At 42.4% G+C, this 27,843-nt stretch overlaps 2 protein-coding genes across 3 annotated transcripts in view; one reads left to right on the top strand and one right to left on the bottom strand.

Moving 5' to 3' along the window:
- LOC137622350 (protein Aster-B-like) overlaps nt 1–24,716 on the bottom strand; it is a 111,921-nt gene extending 87,205 nt beyond the window's left edge. For both annotated transcript variants that reach the window (XM_068352933.1, XM_068352934.1), the window contains exons 1-2: nt 24,345–24,716; nt 7,949–8,524 (exon numbers count right to left, since the gene is read on the bottom strand). In XM_068352933.1, the coding sequence (XP_068209034.1) occupies nt 7,949–8,524; nt 24,345–24,556 (788 nt within the window). In that variant the 5' untranslated portion in view covers nt 24,557–24,716. The remainder of the gene's footprint in view (nt 1–7,948; nt 8,525–24,344) is intronic.
- A 451-nt stretch (nt 24,717–25,167) lies between these two features.
- Nucleotides 25,168–27,843, top strand: part of LOC137622349 (arginine-hydroxylase NDUFAF5, mitochondrial-like) — a 64,096-nt gene continuing 61,420 nt past the window's right edge. Inside the window, exon 1 of the mRNA XM_068352932.1 lies at nt 25,168–25,317. The gene's annotated coding sequence lies outside the window, so the exon portion shown is untranslated. The remainder of the gene's footprint in view (nt 25,318–27,843) is intronic.

Here is a 27,843-nt window from a genome sequence, read left to right as displayed (position 1 = left end):
GAATATCGACTTGCTTCTCCAAACGGTCGCGTCCATAATACTTCGCAGAGATCTGTTTTGCTTAAAGGCCACGGAAGTTGCTATAGCTCTTACTTCGTGCGTCTTAACCTTAAGCAAGCAACGATCTTTTTCACTCAAGTGAGAATGAGCCTCTCGGATTAAAAATCTAATAAAATATGACAAAGCATTCTTTGACATAGGCAATGAAGGCTTCTTAACTGAGCACCACAAGGCCTCAGATCCACCTCGTAAGGATTTAGTCCGAGCTAAATAAAACTTCAGAGCTCTAACTGGACACAGCACTCTTTCAAGCTCGTTGCCTACGATCTCTGACAGGCAAGGTATATCAAATGACTTAGGCCAAGGACGAGAAGGCAGTTCATTTTTGGCCAAGAAAACCAAGCTGAAGTGAACATGTGGCTTTATCTGTAGAAAAGCCGATGTTCCTACTGAAGGCATGGATCTCACTGACCCTTTTAGCCGAAGCCAAGCACACTAAGAAAAGCGTCTTGAGGGTGAGATCCTTCAGGGAGGCTGAATGTAATGGCTCAAACCTGTCGGACATTAGGAACCTTAGGACCACGTCTAAGTTCCATCCAGGAGTTGCCATACGATGCTCCTTAGAGGTCTCGAAGGACTTAAGGAGATCTTGGAGATCTTTATTATTGGACAGATCTAAGCCTCTATGTCTGAACACAGACGCCAACATGCTCCTGTAGCCCTTAATAGTGGGTGCTGAGAGGGAGCGAACATTTCTCAGATGTAGGAGAAAGTCTGCAATTTGGGCTACAGAGGTACTGGAAGAGGAAATGGATGATGACTTGCACCAGTCTCTAAAGACTTCCCACTTCGACTGATAGACCTTGATGGTAGATGCTCTCCTAGCTCTCGCAATCGCTCTGGCTGCCTCCTTCGAAAATCCTCGAGCTCTTGAGAGTCTTTCGATAGTCTGAAGGCAGTCAGACGAAGCGCGGGGAGGCTTTGATGAAGACTCCTTACGTGGGGCTGCCGTAAGAGATCCATCCTTAAAGGTAGACTCCTTGGAACGTCTACCAGCCATTGAAGTACCTCTGTGACCCACTCTCTCGCGGGCCAGAGTGGAGCAACCAATGTCAACCTGGTCCCTTCGTGAGAGGTGAACTTCTGCAGCACCTTGTCTAGGATCTTGAAAGGTGGAAAGGCATAAACGTCCAGGTGAGACCAGTCCAGCAGGAAAGCGTCTATGTGAGCTGCCTCTGGATCTGGAATTGGAAAGCAGTAAGTCGAGAGCCTCTTTGTCAGAGAGAGTAGCAAAAAGATCTATGGTGGGTAGACCCCATGTCATCCATAGCTTCTCGCACACAGTCTTATGCAACGTCCACTCCATGGAGATGACTTGTCCTCTTCTGCTGAGGCCGTCCGCCAAGACATTCATTTCTGCACAAATCTCGCCAAAGGAGAGATGTTACTGCCTTAAATGGAGTTCCTTCTGATCCGTGGATCAAAGACCCGAGCCTTCCAGACTGTCCAATGGAGCTCCCTAACCCAAATCCGCTGCATCTGAAAACAACACATGGTTTGGGTTCTTGATCGCAAGAGAAAGACCTTCTCGAAGTCTGATGTTGCTGTCCCACCAAGTCAGACATGTCTAGACTGAATTGGAGATTGGGAAAGAGATACTCACTAAGCCCCTCTCCTTGTTCCAATGTTTTAGGTGAAATAGGAAAGGGCATAGGTTGAGTCTCCCCAGAGAGATAAACTACTCCAGCGATGAAAGAGTTCCCACGAGGCTAGTTCAAACTCTTACAGAGCAACTGTTTTTCTCTTGCAAGTGAAGGACTTTTAACAGAGCTTGTTCCATTCTTGCGGGAGACGAAAAGGGCTGAAAAATCAGACACTGTATCTCCATTCCCAAAAAAAGAATAGTCTGGGATGAGATACTGTAAGTTACGACTTCTCTACGTTCACTATGAGACCTAGCTCCTTGGTTAGGTCTAATGTCCATTAGAGGCTCTCCAGACAGCGATATAATGACGACGCCCTGATTAGCCAGTCGTCAAAATAAAGGGAGGCTCTGAACCCTAAAAAAATGTAGAAAGCTTGCTACATTTTGCAAGGGCCTTGTAAAAACAAGAGGAGCAGGAATGAGGTCGGAGTACAGTGCTCGACAGTGGTACATTACTTTCCCGTCCACAAACCTCAGATGTAGTTGAAAGTTTGGATGAATCGGGATGTGGAAGTATGCATCCTGAAGGTCGAGAGAGACCATCCAGTCGCCTTCCCTTAATGCTGTCAAGACAGCTTGGTAGTCTTCATCGTGAAGTTTGTCTTGACAATGAACACATTGAGCGCACTTACATCTTAAGTACTCCTGCAGTGAACGTGGCTGCCAGATCATTGAAGCCATCCCTGATAGTCTTGTTCCTGCAGAGAACGTGGCTGTCAGATCATTGGAGCCATCCCTGATAGCCTTGTTCATGCATGACATAATTGTACAGCAAAACTTCAAACGCTCGAAAAACTCCTAACAGGAGATGGTCTAGCTCTGAAGCCGACCATAAAATCTTGGAGCGTCTCATGGCCAGGCGCCGGGGAGAGTCTATGAGGCTTGAGAAGTCTCTCTGGGCAGAGGCAGGAACTCCCAAGCCGAGAACTTCTCCCGTGTCATACCAGACGCTCGCTCTAGAAGCCAGTTTAAAAGGAGGGAAAGCAAAGGCTGTCTCCCCCAAACTCCTCCTGGTGATCAACCAGTCGCCTAGCAAACGTAAAGCTCTCTTAGAAGAGCGAGAGAGCACTAGCTTAGAAAACAACGGCTTCGAAGTAGCTAGGCCTAGTGTAAACTCTGACTTTTAGGCGAACGAGGAGCAGCAGTTACAAAATGGTCCGGACAAAGATCCTTAAAAATCAGCATGATTTATTTAAAGTCCATAGAGGGCTGAGCAGCTTTAGGCTCCTCTCCGTCTGACAAAGTCCCCAAGGGAATATCAGTAGGAGGGGGATCAGCAACTTCCTCATCTGAAGGAACCTCGTCCGACAATTGCAGAGTCTCAAGCAAGGGAGAGACCTGCCGTGGTGGCAATGCTTGACAAGCAGAGTCCACACGCAAAGGAGCAACAGTAGCAGTCAAGGACGCTACGTCATGTAACTGCTTAAAGGACTGACCAGCAACAACAACAGGTGCGGGAGGACGCTCGACGTCAAGTCGAGACTGCCTTGACTGCCTAGATAGAGCAGTTAAAACCACTCTTGAATGCGGTGCTTGACGTTCAACGTCAAAACAAGGCAACTGAGATGGTTGGCGAACGTCCTGAACGTCAACACGAGACTGCGGCAGCGGCTGAACGTCAACACGAGGCTGCGGCAGCGGCTGAAAGTCAACACGGGACTGCAGCGAGTGAGGATCCAAGTCACGTGACTGACGTGACAAACTACCGACATCACGTTTCATAACGTCAATAGGACGAGTAAATGCTCATTTGGGCGGCTGACGGCCAGAGTCTCGTTTAGTGTAACGGTGACTCGAAAGCGAAGGTTCATCGTGAACCTGCTCAACGTCATACTTTTCCATAAGGGAGGCAAGCTTAGTCTGCATGTCCTGCAGGACAACCCATTTAGGATCAACAGGAGTCGGAACGGGCCGAGACGACGGTAACGTCTGTGTTGGCAAAACATTGCCTTTACCGCGACCCTCGGACCCCGTGTTACGCTTGCGTTTAATAGGCGAACCGTCTTCCGACGACTGCAAAGGGTCAGAGCTGTCCCCATGGCTACAGCCAGGACGCTGGACCTGTCCTGAAGGGACTGACTTCCGCTTTAAGGGTCTAGAAACTTTGCTCCAAGGTTTCTTTTGCGAGAAGCCTTCGGATGACGAGGAGAAAAAACAGCCTCGCTCGTCTTATGGTAGGGGCGATCTTGCTAGACACGCCCGATACCATAGAGGGAACGTTTGTTCGTTGGTTAAAGCCTCTCGTCCCCATAAGTCCTACGACATTACTTCTCCCTGATAGCATGGGAGCCTGAAAGAGGTCTCGGACTAGGTGAACGACAAGCACGAACAGACGAACCCTCGGTCGCAACACTAAAAAACACTTTGCGCAATAATCACTTTATCGCTACGATTTTCTGTTTTTGCACTTACTTCACTGAAATCGTATTTTTCAATAATTTCACATTAGGCATGAATAAAACTGATTTCTACCTGAAGCACGCAATTCTCCCCTACATCAAAAGGTTATAATTGCAAAATGAGTCGTATAATGTAAGCACATTAGTACAAGCAAAAATCAGTAAACATATATATCGAATAAAACGGAAATATATAAAGTTGAAAGGATCAGTGACTGGGGAGGAGACTAAACACTAGTTCATTAAAGACTACGTTTTCAATCTCTCACCGTACAGTGCCTTGGGACGAGAATAAAAACTAAAAACGTTTTATCCTTTCTCCCCTTACAGAGACTTGGGACGAGAGTAAAAAACTGAATCGAGAACAACGTTACTCGCTTGGGACGAGAATAAAGATCGGAACGTTCTCTCTTTCTCTCTCTCTCTCTCTCTCTCTCTCTCTCTCTCTCTCTCTCTCTCTCTCTCTCTCTCTCTCTTGATTTCACACAGAAGAGAAATGCCCACTCACCCTTCGTCAATAAACAGGTTATTTGACCAAAGGAAAAAACTGAAAGGACTAAGAAATTGAAAATTAACAAGTTCCTTTAAATTAGTATTTAAAACATTTCAGTTTGAAAGAAGAATGAACAAAACGTCAGAATCATTTACTCTTTCTGCAAAGTGAAACCGTGATTCTCTCTTTCTCTATCGTAACGATAGAGCGCAAACTGCGTAGCATAAATAAACCAAACGTTAGTTCATCTTTGAAACAGCACGAAGACTATTCAAAGAAAATCTTTCATAAAATATCTACTAAAAAATATTCATTTCATAACTCTTACAGAGCAAATGATTTAAACTTAACGAAAATAAAAGTTGAATGGGCTCAACGTTGTTTAACTTCGGTTTCCAAGTTAGGACCGCCTACTCTCGGACTAGGGGAGGAATAGGTAAGGCCGCATATAAACAAAACATAAAAATTTATCTTGATGTTTAGTATAAATGGAAAGCTAATCGAAGAGGCCTAATAAAGGCGGGTGAGATATAAAATATATAGAGGAAAATCTATAATTAACAACAACAATTTATAACGTGATAAGATAATTGCTAAAAGCCTAAAACACACTTCCGTACACTAAGGGAAGGGTCGGCCATCATTACTCTATGGAAAAAACCAGAGATAAAAGAGCAAGGGCAAAACACTTTTACTCTCCTTTCAAAAGCATTTCTTTTGAGGATAGTATTGAATAATCCAACACAGCGAAAGCAATAAAACCAAAACCAAGTACTTCACCAATTCGGTAGAAAACTCGAGGTCATAATAGCGAGTGGAATCGACTTGTCGATGAAACCGACAGAGAAGAACTGGAGCTGTTTACATGTATATGCGGTATCTGGCCGATAGTCGGCGCTGGTGGGCACACCCGCTACCTTCATGGCGATCGCTCGCGAGTTTTTGAATTCTGTCGAGCCGTCGGAGACGTCAGCTATTATATATTCACCGGCTAAGTTTAATATTTAAAAAAGCAATATATATATAAATTACCATTAAGAAACAATTACTGTTCATATGAAACAGAAAATGAATACTGTACATAGCTATAACATTGATTCCAGGAATTTCTTGGAAAACCTTTTTACCATATATCATAAAATCATTCTGCCATAAAAAAAAAACTTAGGTACGCGGCAGAAAATGATTGCATCTATGAAAAGGACAGGAGCCTCATGATCATCTCATAGAAAAGCTGAGAGAAAACGAAGCAGTTTCAATTCTGTAGTGCATATCTAACCTACTTAGACCAAAGAAGAAAACAGACATGTAAAGCAATAGTTTGGATCCCATAAGAATAAAGGAATACAGTGAACCCTCGTTTATCGCGGTAGATAGGTTCCAGACCCGGCCGCGATAGGTGAAAATCCGTGAAGTAGTGACACCATATTTACCTATTTATTTAACATGTATATTCAGACTTTTAAAACCTTCCCTTGTACGTAGTACTGTTAACAAACTACCCTTTAATGTACAGAACACTTAATGCATGTACTAACGTACCCTAAACTAAAACAGGCACAAATATTAAAGGCGACTTTATATCATGCGTTTCCTAAACACGCCAAATAGCACGATAAAAAATGGCAACCAATGTTTTGCTTACGTTTATCTCTGATTATAATGAAGAAACAAACGCATTTACACATCTGTGTATAGGTTAGTTTTTGCATTGATTATATTGATTATTCAGTACAGTATGTTGATTTGGTTATTACTAATGTTTTACTTAATTTTTCTTAGGACTTCCAAATGAAATGTTTTTCTTTATGACGCCGCCTGAAACGACGGCGTCATAAAGTACGCTCAGTAAACAAACTAAGGAATTTAACGTGCATGATGAAAGTGATAAATAATGATATTACAGTAAAAGCTTTTATAAAATATGTTATTACAAATATTATTTACTGTATCTATATAAAATCATACATGCGTAGCAAAGCAGGAAAACAATCTACGAGAGAGAGAGAGAGAGAGAGAGAGAGAGAGAGAGAGAGAGAGAGAGAGAGAGAGAGAGAGAGATTGTTTTACATACGTAAATGTAAATTTTAAACAAAAAAAATAGCCCCATTTCATATAAAATACATTACAAATATTTTACTTTATCATATTACAGTAGTCTGTATAATACTGTAAAGTTCAGTACAGTATGTTGTTGTTATAGTCGTGGCGATGAAATTCTCACGAAACAAAAACACGCCATTTGATTACAACAGCTGATTCATCTCTCTCTCTCTCTCTCTCTCTCTCTCTCTCTCTCTCTCTCTCTCTCTCTCTCTCTCTCTCTCTCTCTCTCTCTTCGTGTTATACAATACTTACATTTAGATGAAGAAACTAAAATTAGTTTTCTTAGTGTCAATTAAATACGAAACGAAAAAATTAGGCCGAGTCTACATCCATTTCAATCATAGCTAAAAATACGGCATCCGATTTCATCAGCAAACCACTATTTTTTGGGAAATACCATTTTATTCTAGAAAATTGCCACTCTTTAAATAGTTAATTGCACATTAAGAAAGCGTGTACTTTTGTTTTTAAATTTCGGGTGTGTTTTAAAAATCGAGTATTGTTGACTTCTTTTTGTTTTACTTTTGGCTGTGATTACATCAGCTGTCATCCAGCTGCCGCTCTTGAGTGTGTACGAATACACTAACAAAGTATCGTTTATACCATTTCTTAACTTATTCAAACCGTCTACAGTATACAGTTGATATTACATAAGCACCAATGTGTTATAACCTATCAAATTTTTTTGTTTATTACATTTAAACCCCCCTCCATCTCTCTCTCTCTCTCTCTCTCTACCTCTCTCTCTCTCTCTCTCTCTACCTCTCTCTCTCTACCTCTCTACCTCTCTCTCTCTACCTCTACCTCTCTACCTCTACCTCTCTCTCTCTCTCTGTGGGCTACTTTTCACTACCTCCCATTCCTTACCTCTCTCTATCTCTCTAACAAATGATATCTTTGTTGCTCCTCAAAGTTTCATTTATATTGAAAATCAATCATGATTCAATTTTTCTTACTTTCTCCAATCTCGCACCATCGGTCACATCGCGGTATTTTCGATATTTACGGAAAATCCGCGATATATGTATATACATGGGTTATGAAAAAAATCCGCGAAGTGGTGAATCCGCGATGGTCGAACCGCGAAGTAGCGAGGGTTCACTGTATTCCATTAATTAGTAACCTCACTTACATATTACTGAAAATATTCAATTCTAAATACAGATGATTACCTAAGACTTAGCTACTGCATTCAACCAAAGGAGTAAATAATGATGAATGTTAATAAACTGTATAATCATTTACCTGAATCGGCCTTCTCCATTTTCCGTGGGTGTCGGCAGGGTGACTTGGGTCAAGGGGGGAATCCCCGACAAATCAAGGGGTGCCACTCCCCCCACGGAGTTACAGCGGGCAAAAGTTGGCTCTCCCTCACACACCGGTGTACTCGTGGAGTGTGAGGCGACAGTATCAGTGTTGTGTGAGAAACCCAAACCTGTATTTGTGTGACTTGTATTTGTGTGTGAATCTGACATGGCCAAACAGGATGACGACAGAGGTAACTGAGCGTTAACGTGAGCGGAGGAGGTGGTGGATGCAGCTGATGATGAGGATGAGGATGAAGTGGAAGCTATGGTAGAGGTAGAAACAGCAGGGGTGGCACTGGACATGCTCTGAGAGACAGCAGCGGAGTTAGTGTTGGTGGTGGTGTTTGCGAGAGGGTAAGCTGACACAGAATTCACCAGACGATGGCCGTTGTTAGACACCTCGGCGGCTACTTGATTGTTGTCTAATCCCTCGACTTCGCTCGCTTCCCCAGAGGGAGCCGCGGACATCTTGGCTCCTCTGCTTGACATGAATATATCCTCGGCCGACTTCCATCTGGAAATAAAAGTAAAAGGATGACAATAAAATTTCATGGATAAAAAATACTTTAGGCTGATATTATTGTCCGTCCAGTGTAAAGTTTTAACCTCTAAAAATTTACTTCTATTACGGACTGCTTCAAGGCACAGAGCCTGTGGTACACCAAAAGTGTTGCAATCTACTACTCACAGTCATTGTATCATTCAATTCGCTTCCCTAAGTCATATGGTCGTATAAGAACTACTGTAGTAATAATAACTACTTAATGGGTCATTCTTCAACAGTTAAACAAAGAAGTCCTTTAAAAAACTCATTGTCATTACTATCTTTCTTCCTAGTTAGCATTAGTCCAAAGTTTTTGTTCTGCAGTTATTGGGATCATTCATATTTTTGGAAAATTTTGTTGTTGCTTTAAGATAATTCAATTAGAAAGATTAGGTAATGATAGGTTTGCTAGTTAACTAAAGGAGTAATGCACTGTACAGTACTTCTCGGTCGAATTTCCTAACGATTAATTTCTAATTGAAATAAGTGAGGAATACTGTATTTGCTTTCTCTTACTCTTTTACTTTTAGTACAGTATTTCTTTGTTGTAGGTAGTAGGTTGGCCAGGGCACCAACCACGCATTGAAATACTACTGCTAGAGAGTTATGGGGTCCTTTGACTGGCCAGACAGCGGTACATTGGAACCTTCTCTCTAGTTATGGTTCACTTTCCCTTTGTCTACAAACACACCGAATACTCTGGCCTATTCTTTACAGATTCTCCTCTGTCCTCATACACATAACATGACAAATTCGAAGATAATTTGTATTTTTCCTAACCATTCAAACCTTAGCTATTTACATAAGGTTTACTTTCGGCGTAGCTGAAAGGACGAGCCATTAGAATTTAACGAGGGTGTATTACCCCCGTGCTAGTTAGCGGGGGGTAGGGGAGTGGTAGCTAGCTACCCCTCCCCCCTCACACACCGGTGAACTGCTTCACTTCACTTAAAGGTAGGACTTGCCTTGGGGGACAGGGCTGGCGGGCAAATATGTGTAAATAGCTAAGGTTTGTATGGTTAGGAAAAATACAAATTATCTCCGAATTTGTCATTTGTTCCGTAACCGAAATACAAACCACGCTATTTACTTAGGGTGACTTACCCTTAGGCAGGGTGGAAAGTCTCCAGCCTTACTGGCTTTGGCTTACCCGGGGACTCAGAATCCGAGTGAGTCGCACTCGAGAAAAAGAGTCCCTGCACCTCGCAAGTTCTTGCTACGCAAGAAACGTGCAGCCTACATAAGCTTGTGTGTGGAGGGAAGAAGTGTGACTTGTCCTAGGAAGTCGACCTGAAGTCCTTTAGCTGGAATTCTAGGCTAGGACGTTCCCAATACCACCTCGTCAGGGTATGGGGGACGCGACAGTATTAACTCAATACTAGGAACACAAGGAAGCATGGTTTACCTGCAGAGGTTTGAGGTCAGCTATGCAGAGAACCCAGGATGCTGCTTTCCCCAAGAGAGGGGAGGATGAAGAAAGTAGTAAGGGCCAAACATACTTCTTTCATTCATACAGTCTAAAACCGGATAGCAATGCCCTCAACCTTCTGCTACCTGTCCAATAAGGAGCCTGAGGTTAGACCAGCTGTTGTGTAGCCAGCACAGGGCCGATAGACGTATTGAGGCTCCAGTGGATCACGTCCTGCAGGTAGTGGGCTGTGAAGGTCGTTAGACGCTTCCAGACTCCAGCTTGTAGCACCTGTGTCACAGAGCAGTTTCTCTTGAAGGTCAGGGACGTTGCGATGTCTCTGACATCGTGTGCCCTAAGGCGACGTGACGGAGGACGATCTGGATACAGGGTGTGATGGATGATCCTTTGAGTCCAGGCTGAAAAGGCATTCTTGATGACCCTCCTGTCCATCCTCCCTGTACTCCCAAACAGGGCTTGCACGCGAGGACGAACTGCAGCTGTTCTTTAAGATAACCCTTCCGACTCATTACTGGGCCTAGTAGGAGAAGGTCTGGGTCATCTGTTACAGAACGGAGACTCGAAATCCTGAAGGAGTCGACCGAAGGTCCGGGACTCCCAGATTTTGAGTCTAGTAACCAACTCAGGGATGAACCTGAACGTTACCTCCACCTATCCTCTTGAGTGGGCGACGCCGTACGAGAGACCATGACTTTCGCTGACACGCTTGGCCGAGGCCAGAGCGAGCAGGAGCACCGTCTTCCAAGACCGGTGACGATCAGAAGCCTGGCGTAACGGTTCGCAAGGAGATCTCTTAAGAGCCCTAAGAGCCCGAACTATGTTCCAGAAGGTCTCACTTCCGACTGGGGCAGGTAAGTTCGTAGTTACGTATGAGCGAAGAAAGATCCAGCGAGGAGGAAATGTCTATTCCTTTCAGCCTGAAAGCCAGGCTAAAGGCTGAGCGATAGGCTACCACCGCCGAGAGCGACAGGAGCATATCCTCCCGCTGATAGACAATGACTCCGCTATTGCTGGAATAGTGGCATCAAGGGGAGAGGTACCTCTCCCACAACACCAACCACGGAAGATTCTCCACTTCGCCTGGTAGACCCCTGCAGATGACTTTCACAGGTGTCGAGACATCCACTCCGCAACTTGTTGCGGAACGCCTCTCTCTGTGAGGGGATGCTGGATGGTCTCCAGGCGTGAAGCCGAAGCGATGCTACGGCTTGTGCTAGATGTCGCAGTGTGGTTGTTTGAGTAGCTCGTGTCGTGGGGGAAGCTCTCTCAGGAGTTCCGTCAGGAGATGCAGAAGTTCCGGGAACCACTCTGCATGATGCCGCAGCGGAGCTGTCAGAGTCATCGACAGGTTGACCGGTAGTTGAGCCCCCTTCTCAACAGACAGAACGGTGGGAAGATGTAGACGTCGATGTTGTCCCACCGTGTAGAAAGGCATCTTGCCAGAGTGCCTTGGGGTCTGGGACTGGGAGTAGTACAGCGGCAGCTTGAAATTCAAGGCTGTCGCAAACAGGTCCACAAGGACAGGACCTGTTGGCTACCAAGGGGGGGCCGAAGACCACTCGGTACTCTCTATCTGTGAAGTCCTGCTCAGACTGTCGGAGAGCACATTCCTTGACCGGAATGAAACGAGCCGATAGGGTATGAGTGGACTTCGGTTCATCTCAGTATCTCCACTGTAAGATGAGAAAGTTGATATGAAAAGGTACCTTCCTGCTTGCTGAAACAAAAGGCACTACCGTGGCGTTGTCGTCCACGGAGTGACTCGCCAGGGTCTGTTGGAAGTGTTGAGGGGCCAGACTACGGCCTTCATTCCTAGCAGATTGATGTGGAGGTACCCTTCCGGTTCTGACCATAGGCCTGATTCAGAACGTGGACCCCCCCCTTGTTTTGACGAGTCCGAGAAAAGCATCAAATGAGGGGAAAGGGCGAGAAGATCCATTCCCCTGCAAAGGTTTCCATAGGTCAGCTATCACTGCAGGCCCATTCGTTCCACAGGTCCCAAAGGGACCAGGATGTCCGGGGAATCATTGTCTTGATTCCACCAGGACTTGGGCTGCCGACGCAGGGATCTCATCCTGAGGCGGCCGTTGGAACTAGATTGGCCAAGGAGGAAAGGTGACCTAGGAGGCGTAACCAAGATTGGACTGGAAGCTCTCCTCGTATGAGGAAAGGTTCTGTGATTCTCCTCAGCCTTGCTATCCTGCAATCTGATGGGAAGGCTTGGAGATTGGAGTCTAATATCATGCCTAGATATCCCAGTTGTTGAGATGGGAGCAGAGAAGACTTCTCGAGAATTACCATGATCCCTAGACCTTGGCAAAGTCCCAGAAGCTTGTCTCGGTGTTGAGGAAGGGTCGATTCCGAGACTGCCTGGGATAGCCAGTCATCCAGAAAGCGAAGGAGATGGATGCCGCTCCTGTGTGGCCATGAAGATAACAGGGTGAACATTCTGGAGGACACCTGCGGTGCTGCGGGGAGATCGAAACACCGTACCTTGAACTGGTATATCTGTTGTCTAGTCTGAATTTCAAGTACTTCCTGGAAGACGGATGGATTGGGATCTGGAAGTACCCGTCCTTCAGCTCCAGTGTGCACATGAAGAGCTGTGGTCACACTACAAGCCTGATTGGCTCTGCTGTTCCACGCTGAACGAAGTTTGTTCGACAAACTTGATCAGGGCTGAGAGGTCGAGACAGGTCTCCAGACTTCGGACGCTTTCTTACAAGAAAGAGTTGACTGAAGAAGCCGTGGGGGGGAGCCGTCGATGACCTTTTGGAGAGCCTCCTCTAGAGCATGGTCTCGATTCCTGCCCGAAGGGCTAGCCCCTTTGCCGATCCCATGGCATAGGGGCTCGGCGACACTGGGTTTGCTGTCAGCGGAGGTAGAGATGTAAAGAGCGGGACGCGATATCCTTGGCTGATCACGGAGATCGTGCAGGAATCGGCCCCTAGCTGCTGCCACCTGAGTGCGCAACCTTGGGCATCCCCCCACCGGGGACCCTGCAGGGGGTTTGCCAATCCTAGCGTTTGCGGCCTCGGCCGCTCCCTCAGGATTATTGCCTCCCCAGAAGGACTTCCCGCCCTTCTTGCCTCTGACAGGAGGGGGCTGCTGTTTAGACACCTTGTCTTAGCTGCCAGGGCTGGTTCCGATGTCCTAGGCTGACGAGGCTGTTGTTGTTGAGGCGCTGGAGGTTGTAGGGTCTGGATGCAAGTGCCTATGGAGGAGCGAACCGTGATTCGCTTTCTCCATCTCTCAGCTGTCCGTTCCCTGTCCTTGGGCTCAAAACAAGGTCTTTCCAAGAGTGGAAGAGTGTCTGAGCTTGCCGACATCCCTGGTTGGGACTGCCGAGAGGAACCTCTCGGTCACTGCATCTCAATGCTTCAACATCGAGTTTGCCCACAAGTTCGAAACTTGGTGAGCCGGAAAACGAGGTGCTCGTGCCTGAGAGGAGGAAAGTTTCCATGACCTTCCTGGAGCTCTCCTTGGACAAATTCTCGGATCGCAACAGGATGCGCAGAGATCCAAGCCAGACAACCAGCCACGAAGTGGGTCGCATGGCACACTTTGCGGCTTTCTTCTGGCTTAAGATCTCCGAAGATGAGAATGTCACCAGCCGGGCGGAGAACTTCTCGAGAGAAGAACTCCCTGGGGAGACCCTTCCACGGAATGGTGGAGAGGAAGGGCTAAAACCAAGTTCTCCCATAATCTCGAAGTACCTCCTCTGCTGACGGCTGACAGACGCAGTGTCACCGACTCCCGCTAGGGGAAAGGGAATCGAACGATCCTGAGGAGTAGAGATGATGGGGCCTGCCTGAAAGGAAGGAGAAGAATGTTGCCCAGACCTCTCTGAAGATCCTTCCTGCTCTTGTATGTGCCATGCTCTACGTTTACGGGGAGAAGATCGTGAACTGGAAGTACGCGCCCCAGAAGACTCGCCAGGTTGCCCGTGTTGCGATAACCCGACGGGAATAATGGTCGAAATCACCCTGGCGCTCGCGCGATGGCAAATTGTTGGTTCGCACGCGGGCGTGCAGGGGCGTGGGTGCAGGGGCGTGGGTGCAAGGGCGCGCAGGCGAAAGTGCGCGTGGGCGCGCGCGGTTGAAAGGACGAGCGCTGGAGGTCGGGAGACCAATGGCGTGTAGGCGAGCGATGGCGCGTTGGCGAGGGATGGCGCGTTGGCGAGGGATGGCGCGTTGGCGAGCGATGGCGCATTCAGCGAGTGATGGCGCGTTTGGCGAGCGATGGCTCGCTGGCGGGAATCGCGCTGACGCTCGCGCGATGGAAAATCGCTGGTTCGCACGCGGGCGAACACAGGTTCGCATGTGCGCGGGCGTGCATGCACGCGGGCGTAATGGCGAGAGCAGGCGGCCGGGAGACCGATGGCGCGTAAGCGAGTGATGGCGCGCTGACGAGCGATGGCGCGCGCTAACGAGCGATGGCGCATCCTGGCGAGCGAAGGCTCGTAGGCGGGCGAAGGCGCGTTGGCAAGTGATGGCGCGTTGGCGAGCGATGGCGCATTGGCAAGCGGTGGCGCGTTGGCGAGCGGTGGCACGTAGCGACCGCCCGCGTACAGGAGAGTTAACGAGTGGGCGCGTAGGAAACCTACGACGATTGAAGCGTTGGCGTTGAAAACGCTTGCGCGCAGGCGACGAATCGCACGGGCGCGTAGGAGATCGCTGGCGCATAAGGAGAGCCCAGGGATGCCTGTGAGCGCATGTGCACTAACTTAGGTATCTCCTGGGCGGCGCGGTGAAGTGGAGGCGTTGCGAGTCCAGAAGAACCTGTGAGCGTCTGTGGGCTAGCGAAGGAACTTCTTGAACTGCGAGACGAGGCAGGAACCAGGAGATTGTAGAAGCGTAGTTGCGTGGCCCGGAGAAATGCGCGGCCAAACGTATGCGAACACCATGGTCCGACCTTGCAACCGCTCAGCCCCTTGAGCATGGTTACAAAAGCGGTAGCTCGGCACCAAGAGCATAACCGCCCGAGGACCAGAAAAAAATTAAGGTAGGAGAAGAAACCCCTCTGAAGGGGAAAAAACTCATACCTGGGAAGGGAACCTCCCTCGGAAGGGAAGTACCCACCCAAGGAGGCGAACCTCCTGAGCGTCCTATATAAACTAAGGAGCTGACAGTTGTCACGGGAGAACTTCTAGGAGAAGGGACACGCTCATGACGAAGTCGTAGAGGAGGCGGCAACGGCAGACTCCCCAGGCCCCAACAGGACAGCTCTGCTTCGTAGGCACAATAGGCCAACGAAAAACTAGATAGTTAACTGTGAAAATAAAACAATTAGTTAACATTAACCCCGGGGGAACTCCGAAGAGGAACCCCTGCGGGAAAAGAACATAAGAATTACACACAGGAATGCGCCCTCCTCCCCCACTGACACTCACGGGAAGGGGGGGGGGAAGGCGGAGAACTGTAACAAAACAGAATTATAACCATTATAAAGATGTAATTCAACTAAGAATGTTACTAATAGTAAGAACGAATGAACCCCGAAGGGAAGCGTTCTACACAGAGCTGAAAAGTTAACAAATACAATTAGATTTAAATAAAAAATAATTGAGACAAAATAAATGGAGAAGCAACTCAACCCGCAACAGGAAGGAAGCTACCGTAATACGTAGTAGTAATACAGTACAAGGGTGAATGAACTCAGGGAGAGAGAGAGACCATAGTCAAACAAAACTCCCAAGTTCCCCACGCTGATGGACCAAGTTCCCCGTAGGGAAGGAGGAACAGCGGAGAAACATATAGTAAGTAAAGTCCAGCGATGACGATTCCCCACGGCGCCCCCCGAAGGTAGACCGAAGGACCAAGGGAGAGATCGCGACCCATGAAAGTCACCGTAGTGGCCTGAGACCACATGGAGAAGTTGTCGTACAATGAGTGGACTTCCTACACACACACACAGCACAAACACTGAAAAGGAAACTTACTGTATTTCTATACTCAAATATATACATAAACATAAGAATGTTTACATATATATTAAGTATAAGAAAAGTAAGTGATTAGTAAGACAGCATTAATGGCTGCCAAGCGAGGACGGGACAAAGACGTCTGTTAATTGTCCGAGCCAAAAGTGAAGTGAAGTGAAGCAGTTCACCGGTGTGTGAGGGGGGAGGGGTAGCTAGCTACCACTCCCCTACCCCCTGCTAACTAACGCGGGGGTAATACACCCTCGTTAAATTCTAATGGCTCGTCCTTTCAGCTACGCCGAAAGTAAACCCTATGTAAATAGCGTGGTTTGTATTTCGGTTACGGAACAAACTGAGATTACCAAACAATTCTTCTTCACCCAAGGGGTTAACTCCTGCACCTATAATTGTCCAGTAGCTACTTTCCTCTTGGTAAGGGTAGAAGAGACTCTTTAGCTATGGTAAGAAGCTCTTCTAAGAGAAGGACACTCCAAAATCAAACCATTGTTCTCTAATCTTGGGTAGTGCCATAGCCTCTGTACCATGGTCTTCCACTGCCTTGTGTTAGAGTTCTCTTGCTTGAGGGTACACTCGGCACACTTTTCTATCTCATTTCTCTTCCTCTTGTTTTGTTAAAGTTTTCATAGTTTATATTGGAAATATTTATCTAAATGTTACTGTTCTTAAAGTATATTATTTTTCCTTTGTTTCCTTACTCACTGGGCTATTTTCTCTGTTGGAGCCCCTGGGCTTGTAGCATCTTGCTTTTCCAATTAGGGTTGTAGCTTAGCAAGTAATAATAATAATAATAATAATAATAATAATAATAATAATAATAATAATAATATTGTACAGTATACTACAGCATCTTTTCGTCCCAAGTGTTAACGACTTGGTGTCATTAACCTTGCTTAAGTATTAACATCTGTGAAGTATTACACTTGTGTATTGCATCAAATTTACGTGAACTACAGTAATGTAACTATATTTCATGTTGTCTAGCCTTTGTTTTTCAATACTTCATTGACCATAATAAAAGTAGTATCAGCCCTCTACTAGCATGTGCAATTTTTGTATCTGTACATTTTACTCCATCAGCTGTGTAAGAGGTGTTTCTCCTTGGTATGTTTACTATACTCCCACTTGCTACATTATAGCTGCTACCATTGAACTTGCGAGAGCTTGCAAAGATGAGCTGGAACTGCTGCTACTGTTGATGTATCCAATACTTCTGCTTTGGAGTCATAAGCTTCTACTCTGTACAATGCAAAAATTTCTCATTCATCTATAGCTTTTAACAACGTTGAATCAGGACGACTTTTCAGCTTCCCTCCTCTGCCTGAGGTTTCTTCAACCTAACTAAAAGATACTTCCCCCATAGATGCTGACTCTGCAACGGCCAATGTTTACGCAAAGTGGATAAGCCGTATTTGTTTGTCATTCTTCATTAACACTAGTAGCTGCACCTTCCAATCTCACTGCAACAGCTCGACCGGCCTGGGCTAAGTCTGAAGGTCTTCCTGGTCCAAGTTGCAAGCAGGCTCCTTCGCTTAACAGCCTAACCATATTTATAACACAAACAAAAGCTCAATGTGAGGACGCAAGTATTCAGTCATTAAAAAACCTATTTAGAGACTACTAAGTGTTCAGTAATTTCTCCACCCTTGAAGGATGATTCCATCACCAGCATCAGTAAAGACTGTCCTTCCAAAAACTGTTCATTCAAACACAACTAAGACTGCTTCAGAAACACTGAAGCACAGGGCCGATTCATGACAGGACCAAACTCTAATCGTGCAGATGCACGGACTGGCTAAGCAACCATAGGAACAAGGGTTGAAACAATAACAGCATCCAGACCAGCCAGATCACCCCAAAAACAAAGATCCATGAATGCAGGTGTGTTAGCAGTCACAACATAGCCCAAGTACCACAGAGCCTGAAGGGCCTATACAGGAGTGATCACAGCACCAAGCATGTCAACATTTATTCCTACACGAATACAAACCATTGTAGGAGATTAGCTTTCAGAGGTGCTGGTTACAGTTGTTAAAACTTAACAAGGTAAGTGATGGTAGTTGGCTGGAGGGTGGCAGGAAGGCCACCAGTGATGCCATTTTGTGGTTTTTGTCTCAAAACGTGGTCAAATGGCAATATCTAACATCTCTCTGTGGTCACACTGACAACAACTACAGTACATGTACATTTCTTTGTAAAAAAAAAAAAAAAAAAGCACACACACTTTGTAACATGGCTTTAATATTTGATAATTAAGCTTTGATAATGAAACCAAAATTACCATAAATAAAATAAATATAAACAGGAAAGCACTCAGAGTGCAGCTTATTTCTCGAGGTTAGGGTTACAGTAATTTGGTCGATCTTTTGCTCGACCTTTATTTTTGACCTAGGACTTTCAAAACCATGTCTCAACAGAACAATTAATCCCTGAAAGGTTCATTACTCTATGAGTAAAATTGTGGCCAGGAAGTTGTTCACACACAAACAAACAGACAACCAGGGACAAAAACATAACCTCCTCCCAACTTTGTTGGTGGAGGTAATTATGATTTTTTATTTGATCCTTGAGTAATAAGACTTTTAGTATACAGTATATCAAAATTTAGAATTTAACGTCCTTCTCCTGCCAAAAGCCAACTACTACTACTTCTTCTTTGTCTGCATCTTTTCCCACCTCTATGTGGGGTCGATGTTTCTGGCCAGCGTTCTCAATCTACCTCTGTCCCACACTTCATCACTGGTTAAGCCAACGATGGAGGAAATAATGTGTTGCATGAAAACAAAGAAGCGCTTGCGAAAATTCTATGCGACTACAATGGCAACATTGCATTTACCCACAATGAGTGTGGTTGAGGCAGTAATGCTGATGGTTACTGAACCCTCACTTTGTTTTCAACCACAGGATAGGACAGATGTACTTCCAGGACCTTCAACTGGCTGTATTGATCTTTTGCTCTTTAGATAATTTATTGGCTGATCATCATATGCGAAAGAATTAAAGAATAGAGGATTAACAGTTTTTCCTGATAACTGTAGCTGTGTAACAGTTGTCTGTGAATCCTACCAATATCCACATTCTTTTTTGCTGTGAGACGATAGTCCTGTTTACTGCTTATTCCCTTGCGAGTGTGGCCTTGTAATGATGACAAAAATGTAATCCTAATCATTGCACTCTGTCGGAAGAAGGAGGTTTTGCTACTGAAGTTCCTTCAGTGTCTTATGATAAGGAAAGACTTTAAGGATGTACCACCTGGTTGTGATATTTCTTCAAAGACCTTTTAGAGCATCGTCATCAGTCTGTAAGACTTTAAGGAAGATGAACTTCAATGTCTTCCTTTCCTTCCTCCTCATCTTCGTGACAGTTTTCGTAGCTAATCATCTTCAAATTCCAGGTAAACCAATGAACAGGAGCCACATAACCCCTATTATTTCTCTCCCTGTGAGAGAAAGAGCGAACTCATCCTTTTTTCTCGATTCATGGATGATCATCTTCAACTGTTCCTGTATATTCTTCCTATCCTGCTACCGAGCCTTCACCAGTCTTGAAAACATCTACCAGAGGTGAGTGAGTCTTTAAATCATTTCCTTGATGAGAACAAGGGTTCCACGCATTCGCACTCCATGTGCAATGCCTACATTAGCACTTACAGGCTCAAACTGTATTGCCTTCTATGTGACAACAATCTTCCACTCACACAAGTTTTACAAACATGATCATCCACAATTTCCATGTGTAACATTTCTGAATGTCCTACATTCCATGTACACTAGAGATTCACAAGCCTTTTCCCCTCTTTGAGAACCTTGAAGGATTTAACAGATAAGAAGAGATGATATTTGCTATCACCAAGATCTACCCAAGTTCCTACATCCCCAGACTGGAAGCCAGCTACTCTCCCAGGCACCAGCATTAAGTCATCAGACACTGGATCAAAAGTCAAAATATGGGAAGACCTAGCAGAGTTGAAATTTTGAATTATTTCAAGGACAACATACAATAGGGCTCTGTAATCAAACAAGACAAATCTTTCAACATAGATTGGGTCAGCAGAATTTTTAAGATTAAATGGGCAGCAGAACCTGGAGAATGAGGTTTAAGCTACAGGATGCACTAGAGCCAGCCCACAATGATTCATAAAACATATTACATTTAAACTGACCATGATTAACATGACATCAGACATCCTGATGGGTGTAAGTGCAAAAGATAATACTATACTGCATAGAAGATCCTTCCGTGAAGAGTGGACATTTCTACGACTGTCTTGGGCATTCCAAAGTACTGTATGCTACTCCTACTGTTAGGAAATAATACAACCTACATTCTTTTATCAGAATTGTTGCAACAATTTCTAATGACAGCTATTGAAGCAATCTGGATTTTTAATCATGGCAAACATTTGACGGATATGATGCCGAAATATTTGACTACAGTACGAGAGATTAATTACTATATTAGTCATCTACGTAATTACAATAATCACTGGTTAATCATAAAAACTCTATCATCGGGCAAGTGTTACCAATTCAGCATTGACTCTCCCTTAAACATATGCTACACAAGCACTACTTATGAAATGTCTAGGTACACCAAAAATGTAAAGGTACCAAACAAAATGTAACCCTAACCTAACAGGAGGGTTATGAACTGACCAACCCTAGGGCACCAAGTATTTGTACATTTTTTCTTTTCAAACTATTGGAACCTCGATATATGTCTACTGTAGGCTCCAGAGGCTTTAAATATGCGGCACCGAGACTATATAATAAGCTCCCACGAAACATTCGAATGACTGAAGACATTAAGGCTTTCAAGAGGAAACGGAAGACTTTCTTATTTCATGAGTCTTTTGACAGTGACGATTTAACGGTAAATGAACAATACGAGATATGAAACGTTAAATACTCTTAACGAACAAGGAAAAACGACAGTGGAGGTCCTGTAGAGAGCGGGGTTCCCCTGCTGTATGGGACCGGAAAAGCAGCCGTCAAAGTAAAGTAAGTAAGTAATAAGGAGGGCCAACTGTACTTGGCGAGCATGAATTCATAAGAACTTGCAATAATTAATTAAACCGAAAAATAATCCTATGGAGTGAACTATTAAGATTTATGGAACTGATCAAATTCTTGGAAAGTTTTGGTTAATCCCAGAGGAAGAGTATTACAAACTAAAGAGTTGTACTATAAAAACTTTGAAGGAATTTTATGCTTTGAATAAAACTGGTACAGTATTGGAAGGATTGAGGGAAGTAAAGTATTTCCTACAGGTTGTGCAACTGTTTGGTATTTTCACTGTCAATCTAATAAATTTGCGTTCATAATTTTCAATTGAAGAAAATGTGAATGTATTTTCCTTTTGATTTCATTAGTTCTAAACAAAAAGCAAATTAGAATTAAATTAGAAAAGCACTCTGAGAGTGGAGACCGCTGCCACGGCAGCTTATTTCTCGAAACCAGCTTGCCCTCCTAGAAACAATTTAGACCGTAGGCACATTTGAAGTCTGTGTGACAACCATGTGCGAACTTCGGGTGAAGGTTAGGGTTAATTCAGTCAATCTTCTACTCGACCTTGACCTTTGACCTAGGACTTTCAAAATTAAATCACTTCCAGGTCTCAACATGAAAATAAATCACCGAAAGTTTCACTACTCTGAGTAAAATTGTGACCAAGAAGTTGTCCACAAATGAACAAACAGACAAACATGAGTGAAAACATAACCTCCTCCAAACTTTGTTGATGGAGGTAAAATTTACTTAACTGGAATATCAATGAGAATGAAAACATTAAATTGAAATTGCAGCAGCTGTTAAAAGCATTTCTCAATTTAATTACATAACCTATCAAGGCACAATATCCAGCCATTTTTAATAAACAAATCAATGCTGTGAGAGAAGCAGACATACTGTACAGTACTTGATTTTATCATCATTCTATTTCCCTACGATTAATAATAATAATTTCATATAAGTCTATTTGCATTGTGTATATTCATTCTTCTTGTGGTATTGGCCCAATGCCTAGGCATATGACTTAGCTTATCTTGTACATGGCATCTACGTTATCTTTTATTATTAGGCCTATTCATTTAAAAGGAAAAATTTAAATTATAGGAAAAATGGCTCATTTTAGAGACACTATTTTTACGGGGTTGGTATTCAAACAGAAACATAACGATAAAAAATCAATTTTCCTTTAGTTTCGTTTAGGGGTAGATATTGGCGTCATATCAATGCCCCCAAGGCATACTAACATCTTAACAATTTACTCTTATCAATATACACTTAGCATTGCAGTACATATTTTTCCAATTAGCTACGAGATCTAAACGATGTCCAGTAGATCCAACGATTGGTTTTTGCTTTTAGCCATGCATTGTGGGTGAAGAAGCTCGACAGCATTTTATCTTATTCAGCTGAAATATGGAAAGGCTGGAACCCAATTCGTTATTTTTTCTGGAATCTTAAAATCATTATCATTCCTACAGACCAACAGGCCTAACAATTCTTCTTCACCCAAGGGTTTAACTACTGCACTGTGATTGTCCAGTGACTACTTTCCTCTTGGTAAGGGTAGAAGAGACTCTTTAGCTTTGGTAAGCAGCTCTTCTAAGAGAAGGACACTCAAAAATCAAACCATTGTTCTCTAGTCTCGGGTAGTGCCATAACCTCTGTACCATGGTCTTCCACTGTCTTGGGTTTGAGTTCTCTTGCTCGAGGGTACACTCGGGCTCACTATTCTATCTCGTTTCTCTTCCTCTTGTTTTGTTAAAGTTTTCATAGTTTACATAAGAAATATTTATCTAAATGTCATTGTTCCGAAAATATATTATTTTTCCTTGTTTCTTTTCCCCACTGGGGTATTTTCCCTGTTGGGGCCCCTGGGCTGATAACATCTTGCTTTTCTAACTAGGGTTGTGGCTTAGCAAGTACAGTAATAATAATAATAATAATAATAATAATAATAATAATAATAATCTGCCAGACTGAGGTTCAACTCCCACTCAAAGCTCAATAATTTCTTGTGTCTGCAACCTCACCATCCTTATGAGCTAAGGATGGTGTTTTGGGGAGCCTATAAGTCCACCTGCCGAGTCTTCTACAGCCATTGCCCAGCCCTCTCTGGTATTAGTTTGGGTAGAAAGGTGGCTTGGGCACTGCTCATATAATTAGTCTCTAGGGCATCATCACTGTCCTTTACCTCATCCAATCATAAGTGACCTTAAAACAGGGAAAGAAACCAAGTGCAGAAAGGAAATTGAAAAGTAACAAATAAATTACATATGTGAAATAACAATTTTTTTTAGAATATATCATGATTAGTAACAACATTAAATAGATAAGTTATACTACTGCTAGAGAGTTATGGGGTCCTTTGACTGGCCAGACAGTAATACATTGGATCCTTCTCCCTGGTTACGGTTTATTTTCCCTTTGTCTTCAAACGCCGAATAGTCTGGCCTATTTTTTACATATTCTCCTCTGTCCTCATACACCTGACAACACTGAGATTACCAAACAATTCTTCTTCACTCAAGGACGGTTGACTACTGCACTGTAATTATTTAGTGGCCACATCCCTCTTGGTAAAGGGAGAAGCGCCTCATCAGCTTTGGTAAACAGCTCTTCTAGAAGCACACTCCAAAATCAAACCATTGTTCTTTAGTCTTGGGTAGTGCCATAGCCTCTGTGCCATGGTCTTTCACTATCTTGGGGTAGAGTTCTCTTTCTTGAGGGTACACTCGGGTACAGTGTTATCTTATTTCTCTTCCTCTTGTTTTGTAAGGTTTTCATATTTTTTATATAGGAGATATTTATTATAAAGTTGTTACTCTTCAAATATTTTATTTTACCTTGTTTCCTTTCCTCACTGGGCTTTTTTCCCTGTTGGATCACCTTGGATTATAGCATCCTGCTTTTTCAATCAGAGTTGTAGCGTAGCAAGTAGTAGTAATAATAATTATAATAGTAATAATAATAATAATAATAACAATAATAACAGTGCCATTGATTAATATCTAGAGCAGCTGACAACCAGACAGAAAAGCAATACTCAAAATATGGTAGAATGAAAGATTTTAAAGCATTTCCTCAATATAGATTGATCACAAAAATAACTTTCTCAATTAGCCAATTTTTTTGTGCAATTGAAGAATGTTTGGGCAGCCCCATATCCGGTGAACTAAAATCCTTCCTAAATTTTCCTCCACCTAGAAACTCCACTTTCTACCTATGTCCTAACCACTCTGTGGTGCTAGGATTACGGACACTGTAATTTTAATGTAAATTAATACCAAATTCATAAGAAACTAACTAAATACATGGGAAATTAACAATTAAAAGTCCAGATTCAAGCTTTATCATAATATAGAAATTTACCAAAATAAGAAAAAAAACTAAGGCCTAAGTTAGCCTACTTACTGAAGACTGCTGTTAGCATTAGACGTCAGGTGATTGTGAAGGAAAGATTTGGAATGTTGTGGCTGTTTGCTCTGACCCGTCTGACTCTGGTTGTGCTGTTCAGCATCACAGCTGATTGACCTGTCGTACAATTGACCTGTTACGACTGTGGAAGAGGTCAAGGGTTGCTTAGAGCCAAGAGTGCCACTCGAAGAACTTGTTCTCTCCATCATTTTTTTCGCTGACTTTAAAGGTATTTTATACAATTTCGATCAACTTTCCGATTCCTAAGAGCGATTTTCGACTCCTACACTTTGCCACCGTTCACCATTTTCAGGAATTTAATCAGCCAATTGCTTGATTTGACAGAACAACAAATTGTCAACAAACGTCAGCTGGGAAATGGAGAAATGGTTATTATCACCGCAGAGCTACCCATATAGAATTGAAAACATGTTTGTGTATTTATCATATTTAGCAAATTTTTATTATTATTTAATTTCTTTTATATTTTAGATTAAAATTACACACTATTTTCAATGAAACACAGATTGTACACTAACATTATGAATAGTGGTATTATGAGGGTGAAAATAACTTTTCATGTACCTATCTGAAACAGAATTATGTTGGCAATGTTGTTTATATACCAATTACTGAAGTAATGATAGTATTTGAATAATAAATATTTAATATAAAAATATACGATAGCTTAATATATATCAAAAGTCGATTATTTCAAGGACTTGTTCATTTTGTAGACGTCATGTAGGTACTTGAGCTGGTTTTATCGATTTCGTTATTTACCAACTTTACATCGAGTTAATGGTTTATTCTAAAGAAGAAAATAATATAAGTAATATTTCTAGTTCTTTCTAAATCACTTTGGTTCGACTATTGCAAATATTATTACATACTTGATTTATTTATAGACGCACATGCGTCCATATTTCAGTGAAGTAAACTTTTTAAGGTGACAAGGCAACAATATACGGTAAGCCCTATATCTCCTTTAATATTGTATATATTTATCATTTGTGGATGTTTCCAATTTGGCGTGTAAGTAGAGAATTAAGAAATGGCATTGACTTCAAGAAATGTAAAATGTATTTTATGAAATAGGGAAAAACGGCCGAGGGGTGATGATCAGCTGTTTAACGGCGTTATATTATTGGAATCTCAGCTGTTTACAATGCATGCAGTATAGCCAATTTAATAGCGAGGTTTTGCGCTAGACGTTTTGGCGTTATTTGACGTTCCTCGCTATGGAAAAAAGTAAGGAATTTTGGTAATTTTCCTTTTTTTATTATTAAGTTTGTTAGGCCATTTTAATATTAAGATTTCACAATAATTTACAACTGAAATGTTCGTATAATTGCACATGCAAAATGATAGGAGGAATACATTTTATTTCTTCATATTGATCGTAATTATTATTATTATTATTATTATTATTATTATTATTATTATTATTATTATTATTATTATTATTATTATGCTGAATAAGGAGTCTTCCCTGGTTGACCACCCTATTCTTAATTTCGAAATTAAGAATAGAAAATAGTTAGATTTTTCATATTTGCCTAATGAATTTAAGAAAAAAGTTAATTTCATTCATATATATCAGGCGAGAGAGAGAGAGAGAGAGAGAGAGAGAGAGAGAGAGAGAGAGAGAGAGAGAGAGAGAGAGAGAGAGTGTGTGTATGTAGGGACAGAAGTGGAGTACGTATTGAAGCCTTTGTTCTTTTCTTCCTGTTGTGCCGCATATAACTCTCTCTCTCTCTCTCTCTCTCTCTCTCTCTCTCTCTCTCTCTCTCTCTCCTCTCTCTCTCTCCTCTCTCTCTCATCTCTCTCTCTCTCTCTCATACAAGGCAGATGTTTAAATGTACATAACCTGTGTTGCACCAGGTGTGTAAGCAAATACATTCGCCTGATTCATGCGATAACGAATTGCCTTACAAAGTCGCAATGCTTATCGCAATCTAGACTATACCAATCTTTTCGAAATGTCAACAGTCTAATAAATGATTATAAAGTTTATGATGGCTACTGAATCCCAGGAGCTTGCCAATCGGTCTCTACGCCGAGGTCTGACATGGATTAGTTCTAGGGTTGGCGAGGTGCGTGACTCGGTCTTGTTTGACGATATTCTTTTTCTTTTTTTTTCGTTCCCGTTACGAATATCTTTTGGTTTTTTTAACTCTCTTAGAAAATACTAATATTATGAAAATTATATTGAATGTGCTGTATTTTTAGCAATAGAATCTATATATTTAATAAGGGGTCATATTCTGTTTCTATAACCAAAATATGTAAAATTACAACATTTCATGAAGATATATTGGTATTTTTCCTTTTTCAAAAAATTATCTATTTTGTGTCAGTGTTAATATTGATACAGTCTATCAAGATTTTTCTTCTTAGACCAAATTTATTTTGAAATTAATCAATAGACCTAACTGCATGAAAGTGACATTAAGGTAATTTATCGAATTTATGCTTTAGAAGCAACGTACCCGTTTGTTATGCATTCTCCAATACACAGAAATTTCGTAACAAAATTATGTCTCGTTTTTACTAATTTACTTCAGACTAATGATTTGCCCATTATTCAAAATTGACTATAGTCATTTGATACCATATCAGCTTTTTTTTTTTCTTATCGTATTATCAAAAGCTTAATATCGGTAGGTGCACGAAAATACTGTATATTTTACGAGAGAGAGAAATACTGTATATTTTACGAGAGAGAGAGAGAGAGAGAGAGAGAGAGGAGAGAGAGAGATGAGAGAGAGAGAGAGAGAGAGAGAGAGAGAGAGAGAGTTTTAATCTGCTTATACGTGTATTGAGCAATGATGATAAGTTGATTAAAGCTACTAGCTGTTGGTTCTTCAACACAGTTGATTTCTTATCTTATGAGTTAACTATTATCTAAAGTATATTTGACGAATCTGGGCTGTTCTTGAAATATTATTTTTTCCTTGTTTCCTTTCCACAGTGGGCTATTTTCTCTGTTGGGGCCCCTAGACTTATAGTATCATGCTTTTCCAACTAGAGTTGTAGCTTAGCAAGTAATAATAATAATAATAATGATAATAATAATAATAATAATAAGTTGGCACCACACCAACTATATTTATTTTATAGGATTCTGTGGTTTCTGATGTTCCTAAGGGTGATATTCTTGTCCCAATATCTTTTATGTATCATATGCACACCAGGCGTGGTCTTGAAAACAAACTTGTTTGTACAGTTGATATATATATATATATATATATATATATATATATATATATATATATATATATATATGTGTGTGTGTGTGTGTGTGTGTGTGTGTGTGTGTGTGTGTGTTATTTTTCTTTACATGTAACCAACTCTTAGGGTGAGGTTGCTGAGTCTCTTGATAAAAAAAAAATCAAACTAAAATGGTACATACAAAATTTATAGGTGCATTCTGTAGTGAAAATTTCCTCTTGATAAATATTCTCTTGTTACTTATTCAACTTTACAAAGAAAA

This window comes from Palaemon carinicauda, chromosome 29 (assembly GCF_036898095.1).
Source record: "Palaemon carinicauda isolate YSFRI2023 chromosome 29, ASM3689809v2, whole genome shotgun sequence".
NCBI lineage: Eukaryota > Metazoa > Arthropoda > Malacostraca > Decapoda > Palaemonidae > Palaemon > Palaemon carinicauda.
This window is presented reverse-complemented; position numbering and strand designations above follow the sequence as displayed.